Below are 27,635 nucleotides of genomic sequence, written 5' to 3'. Positions count from 1 at the left end.
AGCTCCAACCACTCTGGCAGGCCCAGAGTATTTAACTTCAGGCTGTCATGCAAGGCTGATTGTTGAGAATACTTTTGGTATTCTCACATCTCAGTGGCGTATGTACAGAACTCATTGGGGTGCAAAATGTGGATGCCTGTGTGAAGGCTACCTGTGTCCTGCATAATTTCCTGAGGAGGACCTCCAAGACGCCAACCAGGGCAACTGCTAGACGTGCAGGACCACCACCAGCTGCAGACAGGGAAGTTGCTGGCCTACAGGCAGTAACCCGAGTGGGCAGCAACAACTCCGCACGGAAGAATTCATACAACGTAACTTTTTTTAATAAGTTAGTTGATGAGAATGCTTGCATAGTGACAAAACATTTACTCTTGAACGAGCTAACAAAAAGTTGGTCCCAACAGGGCCTGTAACATCAACATGTTGAACAAGTCCGCTGGCTCCAGCTATGCATTAAACAGACAGACGTGAACGTGGTTCCTCACTGCACTTTGGTTCCTCACCCCATTCCTCACTGCAGTTCCTGTGTGAATGATACTGTGTGTGTGTGCATGATTGTGAGGGAGAGAGAACAGGGGCAGCTGACAGCACTGCGAGGGTAACAAGCTTATGAACACCCCTCACAGTGTTGTCAGCTACACCCCGTTCCTCTCAGTCCAAGGGTCAACCTCACGACACCTTGCCTCATACACCAGGCGGTGCATCTCAAACTTGAGATCATGCCTTGTTCTTAAAGACAGGGTTCTAAAGTCTTCCTGCAGGCTTTTAAAAAACAGCTATCACTATCCTCAGGAGGAGGCGGAGGGGGAGGAGGAGAAGGGCTGGGGACAGGTCCCGGTCTGTTGCTCACAGCCTCCAATGCTGTGAGCAGTCTCTCCTCAAAGTCAGAGGTTGTGGGACCTCTTCCTTCTCTGGGCGGGCTGTCTTACTTTCTGCACTGGTGTGTTGTCTGATGCCTGAAGCTTTGGTGCCTGCTCTTGTGCCTGAAGCTCTGGTGACTAGTGTGAAAATCCATGGTTCTCGGTACCAAATCAAACCAGAAGAAGCTATCGAACAGCAGGAGAGAGCATCAGTCTGTGAGTGTTTACTTTTCTCAGTAGATTTAAGCGTGGTTCTTTGTTGCTAGGATACTTTGTTTTGTTTCCTGTGTTTTACTCTGGCCGCCTGTATCCGGGATCTTGTCCTTTCGGTCATGACCCAAAGCCCATGACCATAGGTGAGAGTAGGAACGTAGATCTTTCTTCACCACGACAGACCGGTACATCGACCGCATTACTGCAGAAGCTGCACCGATCCGTTTGTCAATCTCCCGTTCCATCCTTCCCTCACTCGTGAACAAGAACCCAAGATACTTGAACTCCTCCACTTGAGGCAGGAACTGAACCACCAACCTGAAGTGGGCGAGCCACCCTTTTCCGACTGAGGACCATGGCCTCGGATTTGGAGGCACTGATTCTCATCCCATCTCATAGTCTTTGACTATGGGGATATTATTTATATGCATGCTGCCTCTACCACGCTGCACACACTTGACACAGTCTACCATGGTTCATTACAAATGCCAAGATTCATTTACAGAAATCAGCTGGTTGAATGAAAATTGCTGAGGTTATTGGATTTTCAGGTGATAATCTCATACAGTTAACGGACGCTCTGAGGTAAAATGAATTCAGACTGCAGACTAAGCAAAGTGTGTATGTCAGGTTACATTTTTTTTTTTAGATATATTAAATAAGGTTTAGATGTTTGAGTGAAAATGTAATTATCATTAAAATGATTACTGTAACTGCCCTACAATGAGCTTTATAGCCATTTCTGTCAAGATCGTATTTTTAAAACACAGCTGAGCTGTGACGTCAGAGGAGGGAGACGTGCCAACAAAGTTCTATTCAAGTATGGAGAGTTTTGAGTCTGAGGAGATCCAAAATCCCCCTCAAACCTACGATGGCCCACAGCCTTACCATTTTGAGCGTCCCAGGCGTGAGACAGATGAGGAGCCAAACAGAAATTAAAAAAATTCCTATCGAAGAAAATATCTGGTGTGAAGAGAACCAGTGGAGAGTTGGTCAGGTGTCTGGTAATATAGGCATAACTTAGAGGTGGAACGGTAAATGTATTCGTATTGAACCGAAACGGTACGGGCGTCACGGTGCATGAATATACACGGAGAATACACGGCAAATTAATTAATGCGGAACTACTGTTAGATACGCGGGTTATTTAGGGACACCTAATCTGTAGCTCCGCCTTAGCTCTGAAGCTCCGTGGCTATAATGAACAGGCTGCGATGTCAAGATTGCAGTGCTGGAATATGTTGGTTGGTGTGTGTGTGTGTGTGTGTGTGTGTGTGTGTGTGTGTGTGTGTGAGAGAGAGAGAGAGATGCGTGGGTGCGATCAACTGCTTCTACTACAGTAGCATACACCGTAGGCACCGCATCAACTACCAGTCTCACTCGGGTTTTAAATCCCATTTTATAACTCATGAGATCTCCAACCGCGTAGTCCTTCTCAGTGAAATGGGCGCTGCAAATGACCGAAGTCTTGGATACCGAAGCAGCACGTTTGGTCCGAACAAAGTGGACCCAGGCACGGAACACAGTGGACTCTGTGACCGGTTTTAACAGTGTTTTTGCACCCAGCACAAACGCAGTAATTCATCATTGTGAAAATACACCTGCGTATACTAACTACCTAACTTAAATAAGCGGGCCCCTTTAGAGGAGGTTGACTCGCAACACTTGACAAGCCGACTGAACATGACATGGGGGCGTGGCAGCATCGATGATTCCATTTTTTAATTCGAAGTTCGAGATTGTGACTTAATTTCGGTCGATTTCGATTTTAAACAAACCCTTTAAGTGACACCCTTACTGGGTATAGGATCTACTGTTGTTTGTTTTGATGCTTTACATCTCTTGTTTTAATGTCTGTTGATTTGTGCCATTAAACTGGGGTTAACTTTGTATGTTTCTCTTTTCAATTTAGACCTGATTTTACTGAAAGAGGAGAGTCAAGAACTGAATGAAAAGGAAGAGAAAAATCAGTATGAAAAACATGACTTCATAACTGGAACAAAAACTTATAGTTGCTCACATAAAAGAACTCAAAAGGCAGGAACTACAAGTCATTTCACCTGCTTTCAGTGTGGAAAAAGTTTCAGACAACACGGGAAGCTTAAAGTTCACATGAGAATTCACAATGAAGATAGCGCTTTTACCTGCCAACAGTGTGGAAAATGTTTCAAAAGAAAAGAAAACCTTAATTACCACATAAGAGTTCACACTGGGGAGCAGCCTTTTACCTGCAATCAGTGTGAAAGAAGTTTCAACAGAAAAGGAAGCCTTGAAAGCCACATGAGAATTCATACGGGAGTGAAGCCTTACACGTGCCCTCAATGTGGAAGGAGTTTTAAACATAGACCAACTCTTAATGCCCACGTGAGAATTCACACTGGAGAGAAGCCTTTCACATGCCCTCAATGTGGAAAGAGTTTTGATCAACATGGGAACCTTAATGCTCACATTAGAATTCACACAGGAGAGAACCCTTTCTCCTGCCAACAGTGTGGAAAAAGTTTCAGTCGGAAAGGAAACCTTCAAGTCCACATGAGAGTTCACACTAGAGAGAGCCCTTTCACCTGTCAACAGTGTGGAATAAGTTTCACTCAAAAAGGAAACCTTAACATTCATATGAGGCTTCACACTGGAGAGAAGCCTTACATGTGTCTTCAGTGTGAAAAGAGTTTCACCTATCAAAGAGACCTGAAACGGCATTTACAAACTCATTCTGAGAAAGAATTTGCAATGTTCCTCAGTGTGGCAAGAGGTTTACAAAATTAAATTCTTCCTACAGAGTCAATGTGCAAGTGATTTTTTTTAAAATTGCTCTGTAAAAAAATATTTTCTCATCACTTTTACAGATGCACCTGAAAAGATTTAGATTTTCTTTTCTTTCTTTTTTGACCAGTTATTTTCTGCAAATAAATGCTTTAAATGACAATGTATTTACTTTAAATTTGGCGGAAATTTACAACGATGTACATATTTTGGTCACACGTGTGAGAACACCTACACAACCGGTGCCTTGTGTGAGGTTGAGGTAAACTGCTACAAAACTAAACTACATTAAATATGAGGTCCTCTATCCAGTTTTCCCACTATGCTTAAGCTTAGTTTTGAATAGTTTCAATAATTTACAGTTCAGTTACATTTATCACTTTAACAACAATTTCTGTTCCTTTACAGCTAATGATACAAAATGAATCCAGAGAAGACATTTAGACACTTTTTGTATAAAGGTGAAAAAGGTAGTCTTTAAACCAAATTTAAAGTTTAAAATTTCTTGAAATCCTTCAACAGAACACAAAGCACTTCCAGAAAATGCTATAAAGGACAAGTTCGGTATTTTACACTTAAAGCCCTGTTTTCAGATCGTTTCTGATGAAATAGAACGGTTAAGATAAAAATGTGGACACATGCTGCTGTCCCGAGAATTTTGGTTCTCTTACGTAGACTTCTCTCGTACTGCGTCGAAGAACGCTACGGGAAAGATATTTCTTTGTCGAGATTGAAGCCTAAAATTAATCCTTAATTTTGTAATAATGTAAAACGCTTTTCTGAAGCATACAACCTAGGCGGAGCAATACAGCTCACCCATTGGCTGCTCTGCCAGAAAAGCACAGCCTATGCGAGGCCAGGACGCTGACCAATGAGGACGCTTCGCGCCCTTCTGCGTCACCTCCCGCCCAAACAGGCGTGGCCTAGGCCTATAAATACGAGCATAGCTGTCTAACACGCCGATTTTCTTAAATTCAACGAAGCTGCACGCATCGCTGGATTGATTCGAGCCGCCACAGCCGTTTGGAACAAGCACCTCAGCAGGACGAGCCCTTACCTGAAGCCGCTGGTCATCGCCGCCTTCAGCCGCCGTTCCCTGCTGCGCTTCTCCGGCGTGGAATATCCTTTCAGTTTTGTGTGTGTTTTGTGTGTGTGTTCGCCTACCGCGGCACACATTTTTTTTCCTCACAAAAGAGCAACGAGTGTCTTTTTAAAGATGTCTCGCGTTTCCTGCGGCTCCTGCCGAGCCGCGCTCATCGACGGGGACCACCACGAACTGTGTGTTTCCTGCTTGGGCGAGGAACATGCAGCTCTCGCTCTCGGTGATGGCGGCTGCCATCACTGCGACATGATGCCAATCGCGACTCTGCGGACTCGCCTTGCATCTTTCGCCGAGACTGCTCAACCGCCCCCTGTAGCGCCGCGCCGTAAGAAGCGCCGCGCTCAGCGGGTCCCGGAACCTCCCTCCACGAGGAGCTCGCCACCGCCGCTAGCTCCTCTCAACGTGTCGCTTGAGTCGCTCACCGACGGACAACAGCCGCAGCACGCCGCTTTGTCCGTTATGGAGGACGACCAGCAAGCCGTATCAGAGGGGGATGACGATTGCTGTTCGCTTCTCGCTTCGGAGAGCGAGGGATGGGCGAGCTCTGTGGACCTCCCCTCCCCCGCCGTTCCGGAACGTCGAGGAGGGAAGATCAGCATCGAAGCAGAGCTGATGCGTCTGCTCACACAGGCCGTATCGAGCCTCGGCCTCGAGTGGTCGACGCCCGAACAACCTGCACTCAACCGGCTGGATGGCCGCTTCCTCGCTGGAGACCGCGCTGCGCCCCCCTCCAGACACGCACCCTTTCTTCCTGAGCTTCACGAAGAGGTAGCGAAATCGTGGAAGGCGCCATTTTCAGCCAGAGTACGTACTTCTGCTTCGCCAGCATTCTCCGTAGTGGACGGTGCTCGCGACAGAGGCTACCACGCTCTCCCTCCGGTCGAGGAGGCTGTAGCGACTCACCTTTGCCCACCCTCTGCTGGACGGCGGGCTAAGGGAGTCCTACCATCTAAAGCTTGCCGCACTTCGTCAGCTCTGAACGGCCGCGTGTATTCCGCCGCCGGACAAGCTGCATCGGCGCTGCACACCATGGCGGTGCTCCAAATCCACCAGGCTAACCTCCTCTGCAAGCTAGACGAGGAAGGCCCGGGCGCGATCAGTGTTCCGGACTTACGTAGCGCCACAGACCTCGCTCTTCGCGCTACAAAGTCCGCCGCACACGCCATCGGCAGGATTATGGCCTCAGCTACTGTTTCCGAGAGACATTTGTGGCTGACTCTCTCCGAAATGGCGGAGTCGGAGCGCTCTGCGTTCCTCGACGCTCCCATTTCACCGACTGGCCTCTTCGGATCCTCCGTGAAGGACTTCGCGGACCGATTCGCCGAGGTACAGAAGACTTCGCAGGCCATGAGACATTTTCTGCCAAAGCGCTCCAGTTCCGCAACAGGCCGCCCTAAACAGCCGCCTGCCCGAACTCAGCAGCGCCCCGCGCCCGCCGCACCGGCCCAGCAGCAACAGGCCCGAGAGAGACCACGGTCTCGCTCCGCCGGACGCCGCCCGCCACCGCGTGGTCCTCGGCCCAAGATCTCACTCAAGCCCGAGGCCTCGGCTCCATCCTAGCCCTGCTAGGAAAACGACGGTGTTCGGGTCCCGCTGCGGCCGGACTTCCACCAAAGGTTTTCGCTTGTACAGCCCTAAGTTCCGTGTTTGTACCAGTGTATTTAGCAGCCAACAAACCGGCCGTAAAGCCCGTTTGCCTGCACACAAACGCCGTTTTCACGGCGACCCAGATAAATCTAAAAAAGAGTTTAATTTCTGGTGTTCCGGCCAAGGCCGATGGTGTAATGTGTGTAACTGCAATGCCCACCCAGTGCCCATTCATTCACACAAGCACAGCCCCGTTCAACACAGGGTTTGCACACATAAAATCGGCTCATGCCGGTTGTGCTTTACATGTAGTGAGCGTGCCCACTATCCAGTGCCCACAACCACTACACACTGCACGTTCCGCGGTTTCTGTAAAAACGAAACTAACGAACGGTCAGTCAGTACACAAACACAGTGTCCCCGGTGTTATAAATGTGCCCGCCACCAAGCGCCCACGTTTATTCACAAACATAACGAGCCCCGTTGGGCTCGCCCCGCGTGCTCTCTCTCAACTCAGAGAGTCGAGCGCGCGCGGGACGCATACTGTGTTAAACATGTCCCCCGCCTCAGACGCCACGGCGTCCATGTTACAGCACACGGTTGCTCTCGTGTCGCCGCCATTTCGCGACCAGGGCCCAGATTACATTCAACCCCTAGTCACACGTGCACATGCATGGGAAAGACTTCCCGGGGTCTCAGAATGGGTGCTAGAGACTATAAAAAGAGGCTATTCGCTACAGTTTCATCGACGCCCTCCCCGTTTCACGGGAAAAGTCGAAACCACGGTAAAAACAGAAGTAGCACATCTACTTCGAGCCGAAATAGCGAAGCTATTGAGCAAAGGGGCCATAGAGCCTTTATCTCAAGCTCAGAGCGAAGGGGGTCTGTACAGCAGATATTTCCTGGTACCGAAGAAAGACGGGGGTCTCAGACCCATTTTAGATCTAAGGCGTCTGAACAAAACGCTAACAAAGCGGAAGTTCAGAATGCTCACGACCAGAAAAATCCTCGCGCAAATTCGCCGAGGAGACTGGTTTATGGCGATAGATCTGAAAGACGCGTATTTTCACATACAAATTGCGTCACGTCACAGGCGATTTTTGAGATTCGCCTTCGAGGGCCGGGCATATCAGTACACAGTCCTGCCATTCGGCCTATCCCTAGCACCTCGTACATTTACAGTGTGCATGGACGCGGCGCTGGCACCTCTGAGACTCCGAGGCGTTCGAATTCTGAACTATTTGGACGATTGGCTGATTCTAGCTCAATCGTCGTCAGAACTCGCTCACCACAAGACGCTAATACTCGATCACCTCGAGTGCTTAGGTCTGAGAGTCAATTGGGAGAAAAGTTCACTGTTTCCCAGTCAAAGGATCTCCTTTTTAGGACTGGATCTGAACTCACTGTCTATGACAGCACGTCTGTCATCACAGCGCAGGCGAAATACCCTGCAAATGGCGAAATCCTTCCGCAGCGGCCACATAGTGCCGCTCAGGAGATTTCAGAAAATGCTGGGCCTCATGGCCTCAGCCTCTACAGTGCTGCAGTTGGGCCTGCTGCGCATGCGCCCACTACAGTTCTGGTTGAGAACGCGCGTACCGCGCCGAGCATGGTTACACGGTCGTTATCGCCTCAAGGTCACTCAGGAATGCATTTCAGCCCTGACACCATGGAGAGCGTCAGACTGGTACCGGTCAGGTGTAAGCCTGGGGACTTCCTCGAGCCTGAAGGTGGTGTCCACGGACGCGTCCACCTCAGGCTGGGGAGCACTGCTCGACGGCAGACCGCTCTTTGGCCAGTGGGCAGAGCGAGCCAAACTACCGCACATAAACTGCCTGGAAATGATGGCAGTGGACTTTGCGCTGAGGCGTTTCTGTCCCCGGATAAAAGGACACCACGTCCTGGTCCGCTCGGACAACGTGTCGGTAGTAGCCTACATAAACCACCAGGGTGGCCTGAGGTCCCGAAACCTATTCAGGTTAGCGGAACGCATACTGGTGTGGGCCCAGCACAACCTGCGCTCGTTAAGAGCAATACACGTGCCAGGCCACTTGAACGTAGGCCCGGACAGACTCTCACGGAACAATGTTCCTACGGGAGAGTGGTCCCTACACACACAGACAGTGCGTCTGCTGTGGAAAAGGTTCGGCAGAGCGGAAATAGACCTGTTTGCAAACCAGGAGAACGCTCACTGCCCAGAATTCTTTTCGAAGAGCGCGAACGCGCTGGCCAGAGTCTGGCCCCGCCGTCCGCTCTATGCTTTTCCTCCTGTCTCACTCCTGCCTCAAGTGCTGGAGCGTATCAAGGAGAGCGGATGCTCGGTACTACTGGTTGCTCCATACTGGACGAATCAGACCTGGTTCCCAGCTTTGATGCGACTGAAAAGTACTGCCCCGTGGCCGATTCCAGTGAGGAGAGACCTCCTCTCACAGGCCAAGGGCGCGATTCTGCATCCTCACCCCGAGCTTTGGTCCCTACACGTATGGGCCATAAACGGGTACCCGCTAACCTCCCAAGAGGAGTGTTAGACACGATCGAGCAAGCTAGGGCTCCGTCTACTAGACGGCTCTACGCTTCCAAATGGTCGGTGTTCTCTGGATGGTGTTCAGATCAAGGTCTGTCACCACTTCAGTGTGGAGAACCGGAGATTCTCTCCTTCTTGCAAGAGCTATTGGATAAGGGAAGAACCCCATCCACGCTCAAAGTCTATGTGGCTGCCATATCAGCGTTCGTTAATCCAACGCTTGGCCGTTCACTAGGCAGGAACGACCTGGTGGTCCGCTTCCTGAGAGGCGCCAGGAGGTTAAACCCTCCAAGGCCTCCTTCAGTCCCCGTCTGGGACCTTTCTACAGTGTTGAACGCTATGAAAGGGGCCCCTTTCGAGCCTATTCACTCAGTTGACATGAAACACCTGTCTTTCAAGACCGTGTTTCTTTTGGCTCTCGCTTCAGTGAAGCGTGTGGGAGACTTGCAAGCGCTCTCAGTAAGAGCTTCTTGTATGGAGTTCGGGCCAAACGACTCTGTAGTCGTATTGAAACCGAAGCATGGGTACGTGCCTAAGTCCCTCAACACACCGTTCAGGGCTCAGGTCATCTCCCTGTCGGCCCTGCCGGCTTCAGAGGACGGAAATAGCTCCCTTTGCCCGGTCAGGGCATTAAGAGCTTATGTGTCCCGCTCCGCTGTTTTTCGACAGACGGAGCAGCTCTTTGTTTCGTTCAGTGGACGCTCCAAGGGGCGAGCCGCGACGAAACAGAGTCTGTCTCGATGGGTAGTGGACGCCATTGCGCTAGCCTACGCATCTAGAGGTTTGGAATGCCCTTTGGGCATCAGAGCACACTCCACGAGAGGCATGGCCTCTTCATGGGCTTGGTATAGCGGAATCTCGCTACAAGATATCTGTATGGCGGCAGGCTGGGCCTCCCCGTCTACATTTATTAGGTTCTATAACCTAGAGGTTCCTGCGTTGCAGGCTAAACTGCTCTCGGTCTAGAAGACTATGTATTAGTGTCCTGCCCCGCGCTGCGGCCCAGGTCACTTCAGTGTTAATATGTATATGTGTTCCTGCCCCGCTGTGCGGCCCAGGTCACTTCAATGTTTAAGCATCACTCACTGACAATGTGTCCCATGAGCATGCTATTACCCCTCATATATATCTATATTTACATATATATGCTATTATGCCTTATGAGGCACTACTATAAAGGGATGATGCTAATTTAGCCGCTCTCCCTATACTTCTTGGGGTAGGCACTTGTATACCAGGGCGCGCGCGCCCTTAGGTGTCTGTGTCGGTCCAAGAGCACGCACGGCGTTTTACATGGGGTTCCCGTAGCGTTCTTCGACGCAGTACGAGAGAACTCTACGTAAGAGAACGTACTCGGTTACTAACGTAACCTCGGTTCTCTCTAGAAGAGGGAACGAGTACTGCGTCTCATGGCCGTGCGTGTCCGCGCTGCGTCGCTTCATTGACGAAAATCGGCGTGTTAGACAGCTATGCTCGTATTTATAGGCCTAGGCCACGCCTGTTTGGGCGGGAGGTGACGCAGAAGGGCGCGAAGCGTCCTCATTGGTCAGCGTCCTGGCCTCGCATAGGCTGTGCTTTTCTGGCAGAGCAGCCAATGGGTGAGCTGTATTGCTCCGCCTAGGTTGTATGCTTCAGAAAAGCGTTTTACATTATTACAAAATTAAGGATTAATTTTAGGCTTCAATCTCGACAAAGAAATATCTTTCCCGTAGCGTTCTTCGACGCAGTACTCGTTCCCTCTTCTAGAGAGAACCGAGGTTACGTTAGTAACCGAGTACGTTTTCTTTCGCTTTCCCCCCTCACCTCCACAATGGCTGCATAGGTGCACAGGAATAATCCTTCCTAAAACGCATTAAACTTTCATTTACAAAGACGTGAAACTCACCGAGTGGTCGGGTGTTCACTTATATTTTCACACAAAAATCGCTGAAAAAGACGTGTTTAACCATTCGTTGTAAAACTGTGGACCTATTTTTTCAAACGCCTCACTCCCATTCTTCCATTGAGAGCTTGAAAACTACGATAAAACCTGTTGGAAAGCATCTTTTGCAGCGATTTTTGTGTGAGCATATCAGTGAACACACGCCTGACCACTCGGTGAATTTCACATCTTTGTAAACGAAAGTTTAACTTTTAAAATACCGAACTTGTCCTTTAAAACTGCACTGAAGACACAACACTGCCATATGCAGTTTAAATCCTAACAAACACTCCATATAACAAAGCCTGTTTGAACTCAACACAACTTTGAGCAATGCTGACACGTCTTATGCTGCGTTCACACCAAACGCGAATAGAGCATCAAATTCGGGTCTACCGCGTCTAGTTTGACGCTTGAACATTGTGAATGCATTCGCACGTCCAAAGCGAAATGGACGCGTGTAAAAAGCAAGCGTTTGAAGCGAAATTGACACGCGTTCACAGGCGAAGTCTGCTTCTTGTGGGAGGGGCAAGTGCTAGGAGGTGGTCTGTTTGCAAGAAAGGTCACAATGTAGTTTTAAGCTCAAATCTGTGGTTTATTTATAAAGATTGCGCCTATTCAAAATTTTTGATCTGGCGGTTTCGGAGTTGTGAGATCCAGGCGATCACCGGGCGCTCAGCACTCATGTAACCCGCCTGGAACAGCCTTACCTCGGCTAGTCCTCCTGATGTTTGCCGCTGGTAAACGAGAAATGTTTAAATTCACAATCTATACCTTTGGTTCTATTATATGAAACATAAGTTAAAATACATTATGATTCGTTAACGTAGGTCAAACAACTTCTTTAATTATGTGAGTTTTTCTTCATCTCATTCAGAAATGCATGACTGCAAGTGTTCAGTGTCACATATAGCTGAACAATATCATTCCTTCTTTCACGCAGGCATTTAGTCATATTACAAAATCATTTATTGAGGCCAAACATTTAAAATGACATTATAATCTGAAAATCAAGAGAGTCACTCGAAGTTGCACAGAAAAAAAATGAAATGTCATTTTGATCGTAAATCTGTACAGCGTTCCTTTAACCAGGGCGATCAGGTGTTGGTGTTGCTGCCTATTGCGGGGTCTGCTTTATCAGCACGATTTTCTGGACCATATGAAGTGGTAAGAAAACTCAGTAATACAGATTATGTAATCGGAACTCCCGATAGAAAGAGTAAGACTCGTGTGTGTCATGTGAATATGTTAAAGACATTTCACAACAGAGAAACTGTTCAGGTGAATGTTTCACCTACCCATGAAATGAATGTCCCTGTGTCATCTCCTGTCTTAGTAGCTTGTGCTGCGGTAGAGATTGCTGATTCGGAGGATGATGGAGTAATCTTGCGTCACACTTGTCAATGTCAATGTCACATTTATTTATATAGCACATTTCCAAGGCCAGGGCCTACCAAAGTACTTCACAGTAAAATACACAAAAATATTAGTCACAGACTGATACAATAAAAACAATGAAATAACAAAATACTAAGAATAAAGGTACACATAGAATACAACATTCATCAAGGCGGCTCCCCTGTGCCAAAAGCTACTTTAAACAAATGAGTCTTCAGCAATGATTTCAAAGTGGACAGGCTACTAGCATTACTAACGCCCGTTTCACACATACTCCGTGTGCAGTGCGTGTGCGGTGCGTGTTGCGGTGCGTGTCCGGTACTGGAGCAGCACGCGCTATAGTGCTTTCACATATGCTGTGTTTGCAGTGCGCTACTGATACGCAGTTTCTGTGTGTCACAAAATAAAAAATGGGTAAGTAATTTTGATTTTAAATCCAAATTTTAACTTTGATATTGTTACAGACATTGAAACAGTATGCAAATTAATTTTAATCATTGTGATTCTTTGTTTTACGTAGTTCGAGTTGACAGAAGAAAAGCTATCGCGCTATATCTGTTGCTAAGAAGGAGAAGAAAGAGACGCATTTGGGTTCACTCGGTCAACCAGTGCAGGAGACAGTTTGGTGCTTATTACCATCTTGTCTCAGAACTTCGGCTTTACAGTGACCGGCACCTAAAGTACTTTCGGATGAGTGCTGAACAGATGGACAATGTTCTTTCTCTGGTTGGAGCAGACATCACAAGGCAAACCACAACTTATCGTGTGTCCATCGAACCCAAGCAGAGACTTGCTGTTACACTGAGGTCAGGACAAATTAAGTATATTAATTACATGTATAAATTAATAAATTGAATGCTATATATTTGTTTAAAATTTGTTTTTTAAAATGATTTGATTAGTCATATTTAAAAATACAAAAGTGACATTTTCAACTATAGGGTACTTGTAAAAAAAAAATTGTGTGTGTAATATATATATCCATATATATATATATATATATATATATATATATATCCACATATGTATTTCAATATTTTTATTAAGTACAATATCCAAACATTACAACTCAATCATGCATACATGGGATAACTTTGTACATATTATTATGAGAACTTTAACACTTAAAAAAAAAGAGTACTTTAAAAAAACATTAAAGTAATAACTTGCCATAATTTAAATGAACAAATATTGCAAACCTATTAATAATTCACATTAAATGTAGTGTACAAGAACTTTAACTAAGGGAACTGATGATAAACATGAGAGGAATCCTGTTCTGATCCATGCTGATGGTAGGATGTTGTTGGGGGAGGTGTCATATGGTGGGGGTGATGGGTCTGGACAAGAGGTGGTGGGGTGGATCGGCTGAAATCCTGTTGTTTGTGGGGACTGGGTATGTGAGAACACAGGACCGGCTTGTGTGGCTTGAGGTCGTTGATTTTCATCCTCCAAATTCGCAAGATAGTTGAGGATATGGATTTGTGCCCTATTTTGGTTCCTTGGATGAAGCCTGTTTAGTTTAGGGACTAAACTAAGGGCAAAATAGTACATCTCATCCTCCTGTCTTGGTACTTGAGGTGGAGCTGTAGTTGTTGGTTGAGTGATAATATCCAGAAGCTGTTGTTCTGTTGGACTTGGTGATGCAACTCTTCTCCTTTTTTGTCTGTCGGCCTTCATTCACTATTGTCTGCACTCTGGGATGGGCAGGGGGGTCAGCGATTTGTGTTGATAATGGAGGAGTAGAGGTGGCTGGGGGTGCTGTGGGGGTTAAACATATTTGATTTTCCAGTGCAGGTGTTGCAGGCCTTTGAATAACTATGAGGGGACTGTATGGTCTGCTGAGCTGGCATATCTCTGGATCCACATCCTCCTCAACCAAACTCATATCCACTGGTTCATCCTCTAGTTGTAAAGTGGTTTTTGAACTGAAATAATAACAGGTGTTGTTAATTTACATTTACAATTTAATATAATTACAACACATTAGTTTTGTATTTTGAAAACATACGGTATAACAATATTCAAAAATTAGTAATAAAAAATAATTTGGTTACACTTTACAATAAGGTTCAATAGTTAATGTATTAACTAACCATGAGCAATACATTTGTTACTGTATTAGTTCATCTGTGTTGACGTTAGTTAACATAAATACAGCTGTTCATTGTTTGTTCATGTTAGTTCACAGTGCATGAATAATGTTAACACGATTTTAATAAATTATTATTAAATGTTGAAATTAACATGAACAAAGATTAATAAATGCTGTATACGTGCAGTTCATTATTAGTTCATGTTAAGTAATGTAGTTAACTAATAGTAACTAACAAACCTTATTGTAAAGTGTTATCAATTATTTAAACAATTCTTGTTTCCCCTAATTAATTGTTGAGTTATTTTGTCAACATTACAAACATACTAACCTTCTTGTCTGCATATGTGGCAACAGGAAAGACATCACTCGTTCATATTTCCACTCCTTGACAGTGCCACCAGCAGAACCACTAGGCATTTTCTTTTGCTTTTTACATCTTACAAAGGCATCTCTCAGTAGTCTCCATTTCCGCTTACATTCATTAACTGAAAAAAAGTGATTTTTAAAAAAAAATACATTATTGTTTCTTATGTTCACAGATTCCTTGGCACAGGGGAGAGTTTCAGCAGCCTAGCATTCCAATATAGGCTTGGAATAAGTACCGTGGCTGAATCTGTCCACATGACATGCAGAGCTATTGAGAGGCAAATGATGGCTTCCCAGTTCCCAAAACCATCTGAGGAAATGTGGAGAAATATTGCCACCAACTTTTGGGAGAAATGGAATTTTCCAAATTGCATAGGTGCAATTGATGGAAAACATGTCACCTTAGTGTCACCAGCACATTCTGGGAGCTTGTATTATAATTACAAGGGAACATTCTCTATTGTTCTCTTAGCACTGGCTGATGCTGACTACCGATTCACTTTTCTACAAGTGGGTGACTTTGGTAGAACAAGTGATGGAGGAGTATATAGTGGTTCAGCACTTGGAAGAGCAATGGAGGCCAAAACATTGTCTGTGCCTGCAAGACTGCCCTTTGCCAGGGTCTGGGGCACAAGGTCCGATGCCACACACCATGGTGGGAGATGCTGCATTTCCCCTGAAGACATATCTGATGAGGCCATTTCCTGGGAAACAAATTCCAAAATGGCGCAGAATGTTCAATTACAGATTGTCTCGGGCACGGATGGTTATTGAGTGTGCCTTTGGCATTCTATCATCCAGATGGAGAGTGCTCCACACAAAGATGAACGTGAAGCCGTCAAATGCTGATTCTGTGGTCACTGCAGCCTGCATCCTACACAACTACCTCCTGAATCCTTCAGAAAACCAAAGGTGGCTGGAGGAGTCAGAAGAAAGAGGGGAAGTGCTACCACCTGTGCGAAGTATGGGTGGCAACAGGGGATGCAGGGAAGCCTATGACGTACGCGAGAGGCTTTGCACATTTTTCAACTCCCCAGAAGGCAGAGTGTCCTGGCAAGAACAGATGATCTAAGATCTGTATTAACCTTCTCCAAGTACCGAATCTTTACAGAACATTTTGAATTGTAAATAGTTAATAGTTAAAAAAATAATTTGAGAAAGTACAAATACCAATAAATACAACTTAACCACTTCTTGTCTCAATTCTTTTGTAATGTAAGAACATATATATATATATATATATATATATTTTTTTTTTATACATATATATACACATATATATACATATATATACACATATATACACATAAATATATATATACATATATACATATTTATTAGGGCTGTCAAAAGATTAATCGTAATTAATCACATCCAAAATAAAAGTTTGTGTTTACATAATATGTGTGTATACTGTGTAGAATTATGTATAAATACACACACATTCATGTATATATTTAAGGAATAATTGCATTTATATACTGTATATACATTTATGTTATATATAAATATTTTATATATAATTATAACCAATTTTTCTTAAATATATACATGATTGTGTGTGTTTTTATATATATATAAATAATTATACACAGTACACACACATATATTATGTAAATACAAACTTTTAGTTTGGATGCGATTAATCACGATTAATCTTTTGACAGCCCTAATATATATATATATAAGTTATCATTTGTATTAGCCTACATATATTTTAAATTAGAATACAAATGTATAAATACTGATTATAAATGCATATTTTAAGATTGAAAAAAATATAAGAACCGGAAGAGAGGGCTAGCACCCAGAAGACAAAGGTCCTTTTTGGAAATTAACATTTGATATAATTGTTAGTACATGCCACTTATCTACATTAAAACGAGTATTTTTCCTCTGCTATAAATAAGGCTGGCTGTAGCACCAAATAGATAAACAGTTTGATTTACAATTACATAGTCAAAATTAATTATAACTACATAACTATAACAAACTTATAATTACACCCTGTTTAACTTCTGTATATTCAAAAATAAAACTAGCCTATATAATATGATTTACTTATGAATTCAGATATAGGCTACAACTACATATTCTGCTGTTCATTAACATTTAATAAATTCGCATGACATGAAGGTTGAATGTGACGATAAACAAAATAAATAAAAAGGGCAACACAGTAACGTTACATATTGTTTAAATAGAACAACATGCAGCAATAAAATATATTTATATTCTCGTTTAAACGCAATAATCATATAAATAACTTTTTGTATTCATTAGTCAACTAAAGGCCTATAAACATCGCACTTGAAACAAACATTTTAAAACTTACCATCGACACCAATAGCCGAGGAAATGGCTTCCCATGCCCTTTCTTTGGCATTTAAATCTTTATACAGCATATTCCGTGGATCATACAGAATGGTGTATTTTTCCACCTCCACAATAAGACGATTGTCATCCATGTCACTGTTTTTTGAGTAACTTTTCTCTCCACCAGCCTCTCACGTGATTGTCTGCTATGATGCTAGTGCCCCCCTCCCCTCCCCCATATCATGTATTTCTTGACGGGGAAAAGTCATATCTGATCGCATTTTGCAACTCTTGGGACTATACAGATTTTTTTTATTAATTTATTGATCCTGTAATTTAGTAAATGTAGAACACATTAACTGTAATTATGAGTATATGATCAAATTATTACAGTTTCTTGTCAATCTATGTTTATTTCAATGTGAACAATACGCTCCGGTGCGGTGCAGCACAGCAGAAAATAGACTCTGTGCGTAAACGATCGCGGCACTGCTGTATACGCACCGCAACTGGAACGGATTGCCGGACCGCATCCGTGTGCAGTGTGAAAGCTCTAACCTGTTAACATGGGTACGGAAAAAAATACGCACCGCATACGCACTGCACACGGAGTATGTGTGAAACGGGCGTAACAATCATCAAGGTGGCTCCCCTACTAGCAGTCCGCACAGCTACAGGCAGTGAGTTCCAGCGAGTGGGAGCTGCCACTAGCTGCGTTTACATGGACCCTTATAATCGGAATGAAGGCTCAATCGGATTGAAAAACCTTCATGTAAACACCTTAGTTGATCCGATTGAGCTCGATCCGATTGAAATTTCAATCGGATTGAAAGGGGTGGTTTATTCCTTTTGTAATCCGATCAAGAGAACATGTAAACACTTAATCGGACTGTAAACCAAATCTGAAAGGAATGCGCATGTGCAATGACAGCTACCGAGTTTATACAGTACGATTGCGACTCGCATTGTCAATGGTATTGGTGCTCTCACACATGGGCGTCAGTTTGGTTTGAAATGTGCTGGGGACAGAGACGCATAATTTTTTTCTTTAAACACTTGCATTTTCCTATCAACAGTGGAAACAACTTTAAATACTCGATCTTTTCTGGTCATACAGACAGGAATAATGCATCAGTCGCAAGTACTTTTATTTGGGTAAACTCACAATAACAAGAAAACGTTGTGCTTTTGTAAAATAAAATAAAACAAACAGGACGTGCTATAATTATCTCCATTGCGTGAACTGGATGTCATGATCTGGGTGCTTTCTCTGACTCTATCTCACACACACACACACACACACACATTCACACGCGGTCTAGTAACGCCCATTCACATACTCACACGCTGACCCATTTACGCACATACCTCTTCAATCCACTTTCATGTCTTTCAGCTGATGCTCTTTACCAGTCTTGGCCTATTACTCTCATCACCTGTCCCTCCTTTCTCACTGATTGCTTCCCTATATCCTGGGTCTTCTTTCTATCAGACCTCGCTGGAGTATTGCATTTGCTATTGTGAACTGTATTGTGTCTGACGCTATTTTTGTCCTGTCTCAGTCCTGTCGCGTGGACCCGTGTGTGTCGGTATCGAACCCAGTCCAGAGAATCGCTGACCGCCTCGTCTGCCTCCCGGACGCTATCACTCACGGGGAATTCAGCCACGCAGCTCCAGTCTAACAGACCTTTGTTCACCTGTTTGCTTTACGCGCTTCCTGTGTTTCGAACTACCTCGGGTAGTCTTTTGTTTCTTTTGAGGCTGCATATTTGTCAAGACTTGTCAAGCTCTAATTAAAGTGACTGTTTCTCCAAACCTGCTGTGTTGTCCGCTTACCCCCATGACACTGGAGCGCGTCTCAATAATGAACTGAAATACAGTGTATAGCCTCAAAAATATGATGAATATTTGTATATAAAGCTCGAAATGTCCACTTTTAAACTAAAAAATTTGAATCGAAAGCAAATACCGGCTGATTAGGCTGTAGGCCTAATCCATATGAAAGGTGCATTTCTCTCTAAAGGCGCATCAACTTTACAGCGGAGATGTAGTAGATATGTTTGGAGACGACACTGATTTAGAAATATATATTTTATTAATAAACAATAAAAATGCCTCATTATTTTTTCAGACAAATTATCATTAGTCTGCTTTTGCCGGTGCTTTGCGGCTAGATTTATGCATGTGCTTGAGCGCAGAATAGCCTTGGCTATATTCCTCCATGCACTCAGTATTTAAGCAGAAATTAATATAAACATGAGAAAAAATAAAACGAGCTCCACAGAACATAAAATATTCATTTTATTAAATTTTTCGTGTTCGCATTTATGAGGAAAAAACAATGTTACGGACGCGACCGGTCTGAAATCGGCACTAAAATATGCTTTAAAACATTCACAGACCTCAATCAGAAAGCACAAAGCCTTTCTTTAAAGTGAATTTCGTTTTGTATGAATTGTATCTTAATTTTAATCAATGTTTCATCAACCAATTGCCTGGATTTAATAAATAATAAGTAAAGCAAATATATCTATATCGCGCTCGTCGTCTCCTAATTAGCAGCTGGAGTTCGTAAATGTTATATCTGATTAAAAAAAAAAAAAGCAATGGTAAGAGGGTGGCTGTTATGCGCATCGTGGAACGGCGGCGGGAATCGTCTAGTGGACTGATTGTGCGTAACTGCGCATGTCTAAAACGATCAAATCAGATGTAAAGCTTGTGACATGTAAACGCGCACATCAACCCGATTACTTTTATTTGTCGTCCATGTAAACACCTTGTTCGGATTCTTTAATCGGATTGATTTCATTCGGATTGAGCCATGTAAACGCAGCTCTAGTGAGAAGGCTCGATCACCACTGGATCTCAGTTTCGATCTATAACCTCCAGGACCATCAGATTGGCTGAACAGAGGTCTCTGGAGGGCCTATGCAACCTGACAAGGTCTGTAAGGTACTCTGGGGGTAGCCCATTGATACATTTAAAAACAAATAAAATGACCTTAAAATCAATCCGATACTTTACTGGAAGCCAGTGAAGTAATGAGAGCACTGGAGTAATGTGCTCCCGCCTATTCCTGCCGTTTAAAAGACGAGCTGCTGCATTCTGGACAAGCTGCAGACGATAGAGCTCAGACTTCCCAATGCCTGTATACAAGGAGTTACAGTAATCCAGGCGAGAGGTAATAAAAACATGAATAACTTTTTCTAGGTCAGCCTGTCTCAGATACGCGCTCTGAATCTTGAATCAACCGCGCTGTCTTTTAAAACAGCTGGGCGCCATCAGTGTGGACGTCGAAGACCCGCCTTAATGATGATGGACATCTGACACAGCCAATCACGGCAACCTAAGAGCAGATAGAGAGCGTACCAGAGAGAGAGAGGAGATAACGAGGGCAACAACAAACACGTGTGTACCTAATGAAAATAATAACAGACACGTGGGGAACGTAACACTCCGTGTTAACGCGTGACTGATCCAACACATCATGTATAGTAAGTGGTTCGCACCTGAGAACCCAATGGCCCGCATAATGACCCCTCATAAGGAGCTTGCATAATGAGCCTTTCATTCAGGTGTGTCACACAAGAAAGAATGTGAGGAAAATTATATATATATATATAATACAAATATAAATTAAAGTCAAAAGCACATTTTTAGTACATAGTCATACCTGGAAACAAATCCTGTTCAAATAGGCTATATGAGCCATTCTACAGAATTGGTTCAAAGTTAGATTTGGAAACTTTTCTTCTTTTTTTGCACAATTTTTTTTTATACATGAAAATTGTATAATATCCTAGGTAAACATTTCTAGTAATTGTGCAGTTAATTCTCATACTGTATTTTCAGAAAGTTTTGGAATACATCCTCTGCCCAAATGTGTCACTAATACAAAAACACTCTTAAAAATGATGGGTTAAAAATAACCCAACTTGGGTTGTTTTATAACCCAACCGCTGGAGCAATATTGCACCAGACCAGCAGTAGTTAATTTGACCCAGAAAGATGGGTCGGTCATATTTAACCCACCAGTTGAGTTAAATATTCTACCCAAATGCTGGGTCAAATTAATTACAATTATGGGTTGATTTAACTACATATTAGTTATATAGTGTACCCAAATGCTGGGTCAAATTAATTACAACTATGGGTTGATTTAACTACATATTAGTTATATAGTGTACCCAAATGCTGGGTCAAATTAATTACAATTATGGGTTGATTTAATTACATATTAGTTATATAGTGTACCCAAATGCTGGGTCAAATTAATTACAACTATGGGTTGATTTAACTACATATTAGTTATATAGTGTACCCAAATGCTGGGTCAAATTAATTACAATTATTGGTTGATTTAACTACATATTAGTTATATAGTGTACCCAAATGCTGGGTCAAATGAATTACAATTATTGGTTGATTTAACTACATATTAGTTATATAGTGTACCCAAATGCTGGGTCAAATGAATTACAATTATGGGTTGATTTAACTACATATTAGTGTACCCAAATGCTGGGTCAAATTAATTACAGTTCTAGGTTGATTCAACTACATATTATGGTGGATAAAATTAACCCATATGCCAGATTAAGTCTAACACATTACAGTACAATTTAGAAAATAAATTGCAATTGACTACCCATTTAAACCTGTTAAACTACAAACCTAGAACAGAATACATACAATACATTTAGGCATATATTATGCAATAAACACTTAAACAATACAAAAACAAAGCAACAATGGAATCTTTGAAAAAATTTATTACATTAATATCGACAACTGGAACTGGTGCAGTTCTTAACAATATACTGGAACTGGTGCAGTTTCTAACAATATACTGGAACTGGTGCAGTTCCTAACAATATACTGGAACTGGTGCAGTTCCTAACAATATACTGGAACTGGTGCAGTTCACTCAGGTTGGAACACATCCAGAGCAAAACAACAATTTTGATTAAACTGGATGAACACTCGACAGACCAACACTCAGCAGCTCTATATTGAACAAATAAAAATTCCTAAAAGCTGCTATTAAGCTACTTGCAAGCAAGTATTCTAGTTTTGAAAAACTTAATTATTTTTGACTCACCACCTGGAATTTCATAGATCACATTTTGCACGAATTTCCACACATTCTCGCATTGTTTTGGGTATTCGACGTCAAAGACAAAAAATGCCTTAAAACAGACATCAATGGCCTGAAGCAGTGTTTCTTGCTCCAGGGCCTGTCCAGATATGATTACGAATGCCTGAGATGCACTCCGGTCATTACCCAGCGTCAGGACGTGGGGGTATGGCTTGGATGCCTTGGCCTCATGGAGATACTCGGCCATGTTTATTCCAGGCTAAAATAGAAAATACAAGAGAGTGAGATATACAAGAGTGCGAGTAAGGACCAAATGTCTACCGACTACTATAGTAAAAAAAAATTAACTGTAATAGTCTACATTTCATTGCATAACAAAATATTCCAAACCTTTTTTGATCAAGTGTTAGAGCATATAGCTCACATTACAGAAAATAAATAAAGGATTCAGACCTCAAATGACTTAAAAAGCCATAAATTGATTGATGATCTATCAGTAAAATAAACATTTTCAGAAAATGTGTGCGGCTCAACTTTTGTCAACTTTCTGATAAATATGTTAATTTCTGAAATCAATACTTAGTCGGTGCCAGTTTTAGAACAAATTACTGCATCAGTGCGGTGCGGTACAGAGGTAATCAGTGGCACTGCTGAGGTGTTCTAGAAGCCCAGGATGCTTTGATACTGACCAACTTAGTTCAGCAAGTTCTAAGCTTGTAGAACAGCTATTTTCCGAATACTGTCAGGCTATATTTGATGCCTGTCCCCAAAAGTATAATAAAACCTGAATATGCATGTGTGCCTGCAGTCTTGAGCTCAGATATGTTGATAAAATGAATAAAGTTTCCTCTTCAGAAACTTGTGCTTCGAGGACTCACAGCCTTATGATTGATGAAGGCCAAGCTGCATTCACGATTGGTGTGGCGTACCACTTTCGCACCACGGCCACGGCCAACTTTGTATGTTGTAGGGGGGAGTAATCCTGGCAGCTGCCTCAGGGCGAGTTCCCCAACGTCATCTGTAGGAAGACATATGTGTCAATACGATGTGAATTAGCATACCTTTGATTTCACAATACCAGCAATTTCATCGCATAAATATCCCGTATATTCCATAGCATTCCCTGCATTTACAAGATCTGCTGACAATATATTATCTGGTGTTAAACCATCCAGGGGCAATGTTAGCTTCCCCTCCTGTCTTGCCATGTACAGGACCTTCTCTGCATAAATGGGTAGCCAAGTTTCAAAAAGCTTGGATGCAGCATCCCCATGTAGGACAAGAAAGTCCTGTGCAATCTATAAAATGGAAAACACATTTTTAAATTCCAATTCAATGTGGCACACTAATAAAACGTTATAAACAATGTATCCTCATATGTAAGATCATTTTTCCCTATACCTACCATGCCTTTGGTCATTAGGCGAGGGAACTCTTCAAGGATTTGATCAATAGTCCAACTATTGTCTCTGATCCACTTTGCCCTGTAGACTGCCGTGTTTTCCATATAGGTCACTAACTGGCTGAGGGGCTGAGAATTGTTTCTCAACCATTCTTTACACTGTGACGCACGTTCATCTGATATGGTACATTCTGTGAAGAACAACAAAGTTGTCAGTCACTGAAATATGGATGTTGTGCTTCATCAAATAAGTTTTTTTTATTTAATAATTACCTGGTATGCGAGGCCTTGCAAGATCAGCATCATCTGGCGTTTGTGGTGATGTCGCCTGTGCCGTGCTCCGCGACCTGCTGGTTGATCTCAGCCGCTTCCTGATGTTCCGCAGCCTTTCCTCTAGGAGTCCAGTGGCTGGCCGGTGGCTCCGTCCTGGGGTGTACCATATTTCCTGCCAAGAAATCAAAATCTTTAATGAATAGAGATAAAGGACGTTTGACTGACAGCATGGGCTTAAAACAGGGTTTTTCTGTCCTCAGAGAAGTAGATAAATTATTGTTCCTGCTACTTAGTGCATAACAGCAGGCATCAAACAGCACAGAAATATTTCAAGGAGTGAGCTGTATTTTGTCTGTTAACTGACTGTTTTAGCTTTTACGCTCAATATATGCTTCACACTCCGTTGCCAAAAACAACAGTGTGTCGAGGTTGTGACTTCCAGCCAAATTTAGCAAAAATTAAAGCCTCAAATTCCCAATTACTTATTTACAACTTTTCAAAGGACCTGCGGGACAATGATTTTCACATGTACGAACCCTAGTGTCTATTCTTTGGTGATGATTCGCCAGAAACAGGAGATCTAAATTGGAAATCTAGCAAAAATAGAAGGGGGCCTGTTGTAGAGCCCTCGGCTGACTCTAGTTAACTAAGTAAAGTTAAAATTGAGAATCGAATTGGATTGCAACCTTGAAAAAATTTTTTTATAGTTGTATTATACTTCATTTTTCAACTTTAAAGTGTTAGTTTCTTTCGTTAGTGATTTTTCTGTGTTTTTCTAAATAAAAATCGGAAAATGTATTCTTTTTTTTTCTTCTTTTTTTTTGTCTATTTAAATTCTATTTACAAACTCACCACACACAATAATGGTCAATAACTGTAATTTGTTGAAAGCTAATCTTTTTCTGACAAAGATGACACCTTGCACATGAAGATAGCACATTGTTTTAGAATTGTACAGTCAAAAAATCTAAATATGTGAAAAACACCCATTTTAGCTTCAGGTTCTAAAGGGTTAAGTGTGATCATTAATCTTCTATGGCACATTTATGACAGGTTGTGTTGTCTTGGTAATGTCAAGTTGTCATGACAAAGACACTGACAGGTTATGATGTATTGGTTTATGTCAAGTTGTCATAACAAAGACATCACAAACAATGTCATCGTTGCATTAAATATGACATAATTAAGCGAATGACACTTAATGACAGTTGTCATAAACATGCATAAAACCTTGTTCATATTCATGACATGCGTCATGTCATTATTATGAAGGTGTCATGTCAGTCTTATGCACACCCCTTCAAGTAAAGCGTTACCTGTGGGGTATTAGAAGTGGCATATTAATTACTTCCCACACAGTGTTATTTCATACCTATTTGCTTTTTCAGAGGCTGTAAGAAAATGTTCCTTTCAGCCAAGTCCTCCTGATTCTGAAATTGAGAGTGAGATAAAGGTGTGGCTGCGGAATTCAAGAGACAGAGCGGGTGGACGAAAGGAGCGCTACCACCGTCTGCTGACTAGGCAAGAGACCTCGGGGGAAGAGTGAGCTTTGCCAATTGTTACGTCTGACGTGAGAAGCGGGAACGAACGCATAGACAGCTTGATTTCTTGCCGCTCTGTTTGTCGCTCTGTACGCTCCTTATTTTTCGTTGCTGTCATTTTTCCTGTGTTGTTTTCTTTGTCACGTCGTTTTGAATATGATTATGATACTTTCCCTTTATACTCCCTTGTGCTCTGCCCATGTTGGCGTGTTTTGAGGATACCTAATGTGCTCTGCCCATGTTGGCGTGTTTTGAGGATACCTTGTGCTCTGCCCATGTTGGCGTGTTTTGACGATACCTAATGTGCTCTGCCCATGCTGGCGTGTTTTGAGGATACCTAATGTGCTCTGCCCATGTTGGCGTGTTTTGAGGATACCTAATGTGCTCTGCCCATGCTGGCGTGTTTTGAGGATACCTAATGTGCTCTGCCCATGTTGGCGTGTTTTGACGATACCTAATGTGCTCTGCCCATGTTGGCGTGTTTTGAGGATACCTAATGTGCTCTGCCCATGCTGGCGTGTTTTGACGATACCTAATGTGCTCTGCCCATGCTGGCGTGTTTTGAGGATACCTAATGTGCTCTGCCCATGTTGGCGTGTTTTGAGGATACCTAATGTGCTCTGCCCATGCTGGCGTGTTTTGAGGATACCTAATGTGCTCTGCCCATGTTGGCGTGTTTTGACGATACCTAATGTGCTCTGCCCATGCTGGCGTGTTTTGAGGATACCTAATGTGCTCTGCCCATGTTGGCGTGTTTTGAGGATACCTAATGTGCTCTGCCCATGCTGGCGTGTTTTGAGGATACCTAATGTGCTCTGCCCATGCTGGCGTGTTTTGAGGATACCTAATGTGCTCTGCCCATGCTGGCGTGTTTTGAGGATACCTAATGTGCTCTGCCCATGTTGGCGTGTTTTGACGATACCTAATGTGCTCTGCCCATGCTGGCGTGTTTTGAGGATACCTAATGTGCTCTGCCCATGTTGGCGTGTTTTGACGATACCTAATGTGCTCTGCCCATGTTGGCGTGTTTTGACGATACCTAATGTGCTCTGCCCATGTTGGCGTGTTTTGAGGATACCTAATGTGCTCTGCCCATGTTGGCGTGTTTTGAGGATACCTAATGTGCTCTGCCCATGCTGGCGTGTTTTGAGGATACCTAATGTGCTCTGCCCATGCTGGCGTGTTTTGAGGATACCTAATGTGCTCTGCCCATGTTGGCGTGTTTTGAGGATACCTAATGTGCTCTGCCCATGTTGGCGTGTTTTGAGGATACCTAATGTGCTCTGCCCATGCTGGCGTGTTTTGAGGATACCTAATGTGCTCTGGGCATGTAATATAACAATGTAATAATTTGGTATTTTTTATGTTTATGTTTATATTAATTTTTTTTATTTTTATTTAGAGAATTTTAAGTCCCTTTCAGAGTGTTAAATTAGCTTAATTAACCTGTATTAACCTGAATTGAATGTTTTATATTTTGTAATTAATAAATGCATTGATTTGAAATCCCTTTGACTACTGTACATTTTTAACAATACAGACATTAGTTATGTGGTGACTGCATCCATTTCAGATGTATAGAATAATTGTTTTTCCAAAAGACTTATAGTAGATGAAAATAATTTATAGTGAAACAGATTTATTGTTGTAGATTAACAATAAATAAAAAGAATAACCCTGTGTGGGCTCAGTGAGGGCCCTGTGTGGGTTCAGTGAGGGCCCTGTGTGGGTTCAGTGAGGGCCCTGTGTCGGTTCAGTGAGGGCCCTGTGTGGGTTCAGTGAGGGCCCTGTGTGGGCTCAGTGAGGGCCCTGTGTGGGCTCAGTGAGGGCCCTGTGTGGGCTCAGTGAGGGCCCTGTGTTGGTTCAGTGAGGGCCCTGTGTGGGCTCAGTGAGGGCCCTGTGTGGGCTCAGTGAGGGCCCTGTGTCGGTTCAGTGAGGGCCCTGTGTGGGTTCAGTGAGGGCCCTGTGTGGGCTCAGTGAGGGCCCTGTGTGGGCTCAGTGAGGGCTCAGTGAGGGCCCTGTGTGGGCTCAGTGAGGGCCCTGTGTTGGTTCAGTGAGGGCCCTGTGTGGGCTCAGTGAGGGCCCTGTGTGGGCTCAGTGAGGGCCCTGTGTCGGTTCAGTGAGGGCCCTGTGTGGGTTCAGTGAGGGCCCTGTGTGGGCTCAGTGAGGGCCC

General features: G+C 43.4%; 2 protein-coding genes and 1 long non-coding RNA gene across 11 annotated transcripts in view; 1 reads left to right on the top strand and 2 right to left on the bottom strand.

Annotated features, from left to right (window-relative positions):
* The window catches only part of LOC307003884 (uncharacterized protein), a 52,785-nt gene that overhangs the window by 8,849 nt on the left and 16,301 nt on the right, over window positions 1–27,635 (top strand). For 3 of the 8 annotated variants that reach the window (XM_079622753.1, XM_079622746.1, XM_079622754.1), the window contains one exon: window positions 2,986–4,009. The exons of 4 other annotated variants lie outside the window; for them this stretch is intronic. In XM_079622753.1, coding sequence (XP_079478879.1) covers window positions 2,986–3,839 — 854 coding nt within the window. In that variant the 3' untranslated portion in view covers window positions 3,840–4,009. Of the gene's footprint in view, window positions 1–2,985; window positions 4,143–27,635 lie in introns of those variants that run through there. One more of the 8 variants, XM_079622752.1, reaches the window with a different exon arrangement.
* Window positions 13,738–17,413, bottom strand: LOC307004380 (uncharacterized protein). The gene is made up of 3 exons (XM_079623526.1): window positions 17,168–17,413; window positions 14,795–14,951; window positions 13,738–14,296 (listed from the first exon to the last, which is right to left on the bottom strand). Exons 1-3 carry the CDS (start codon window positions 17,298–17,300, stop codon window positions 13,924–13,926), a joined length of 663 nt encoding a protein of 220 aa, XP_079479652.1. The 5' UTR covers window positions 17,301–17,413; the 3' UTR covers window positions 13,738–13,923.
* Window positions 21,579–27,174, bottom strand: LOC307003628. 2 transcript variants are annotated; one of them, XR_013798763.1, is made up of 5 exons: window positions 26,775–27,174; window positions 25,294–25,684; window positions 23,922–24,093; window positions 23,652–23,839; window positions 21,579–23,544 (listed from the first exon to the last, which is right to left on the bottom strand). It is a non-coding gene; the product is annotated as an uncharacterized lncRNA (long non-coding RNA). The 2 variants fall into 2 exon arrangements; XR_013798762.1 differs by having other exon boundaries at window positions 23,922–25,684.

This window comes from Phoxinus phoxinus (assembly GCF_949152265.1).
Source record: "Phoxinus phoxinus genome assembly, chromosome: 9".
NCBI lineage: Eukaryota > Metazoa > Chordata > Actinopteri > Cypriniformes > Leuciscidae > Phoxinus > Phoxinus phoxinus.
This window is presented reverse-complemented; position numbering and strand designations above follow the sequence as displayed.

What these genes read in the sequence shown, in the direction of transcription:
- LOC307004380 (XM_079623526.1), bottom strand. Translation starts at nt 17,300, where the DNA reads ATGGATGACAATCGTCTTATTGTGGAGGTGGAAAAATACACCATTCTG. An exon ending in CTCGGCTATTGGTGTCGATG is followed by an intron (nt 14,952 to 17,167) that starts GTAAGTTTTAAA and finishes ACTTTTTTTCAG; the next exon opens with TTAATGAATGTAAGCGGAAA. An exon ending in CCACATATGCAGACAAGAAG is followed by an intron (nt 14,297 to 14,794) that starts GTTAGTATGTTT and finishes TTATTATTTCAG; the next exon opens with TTCAAAAACCACTTTACAAC.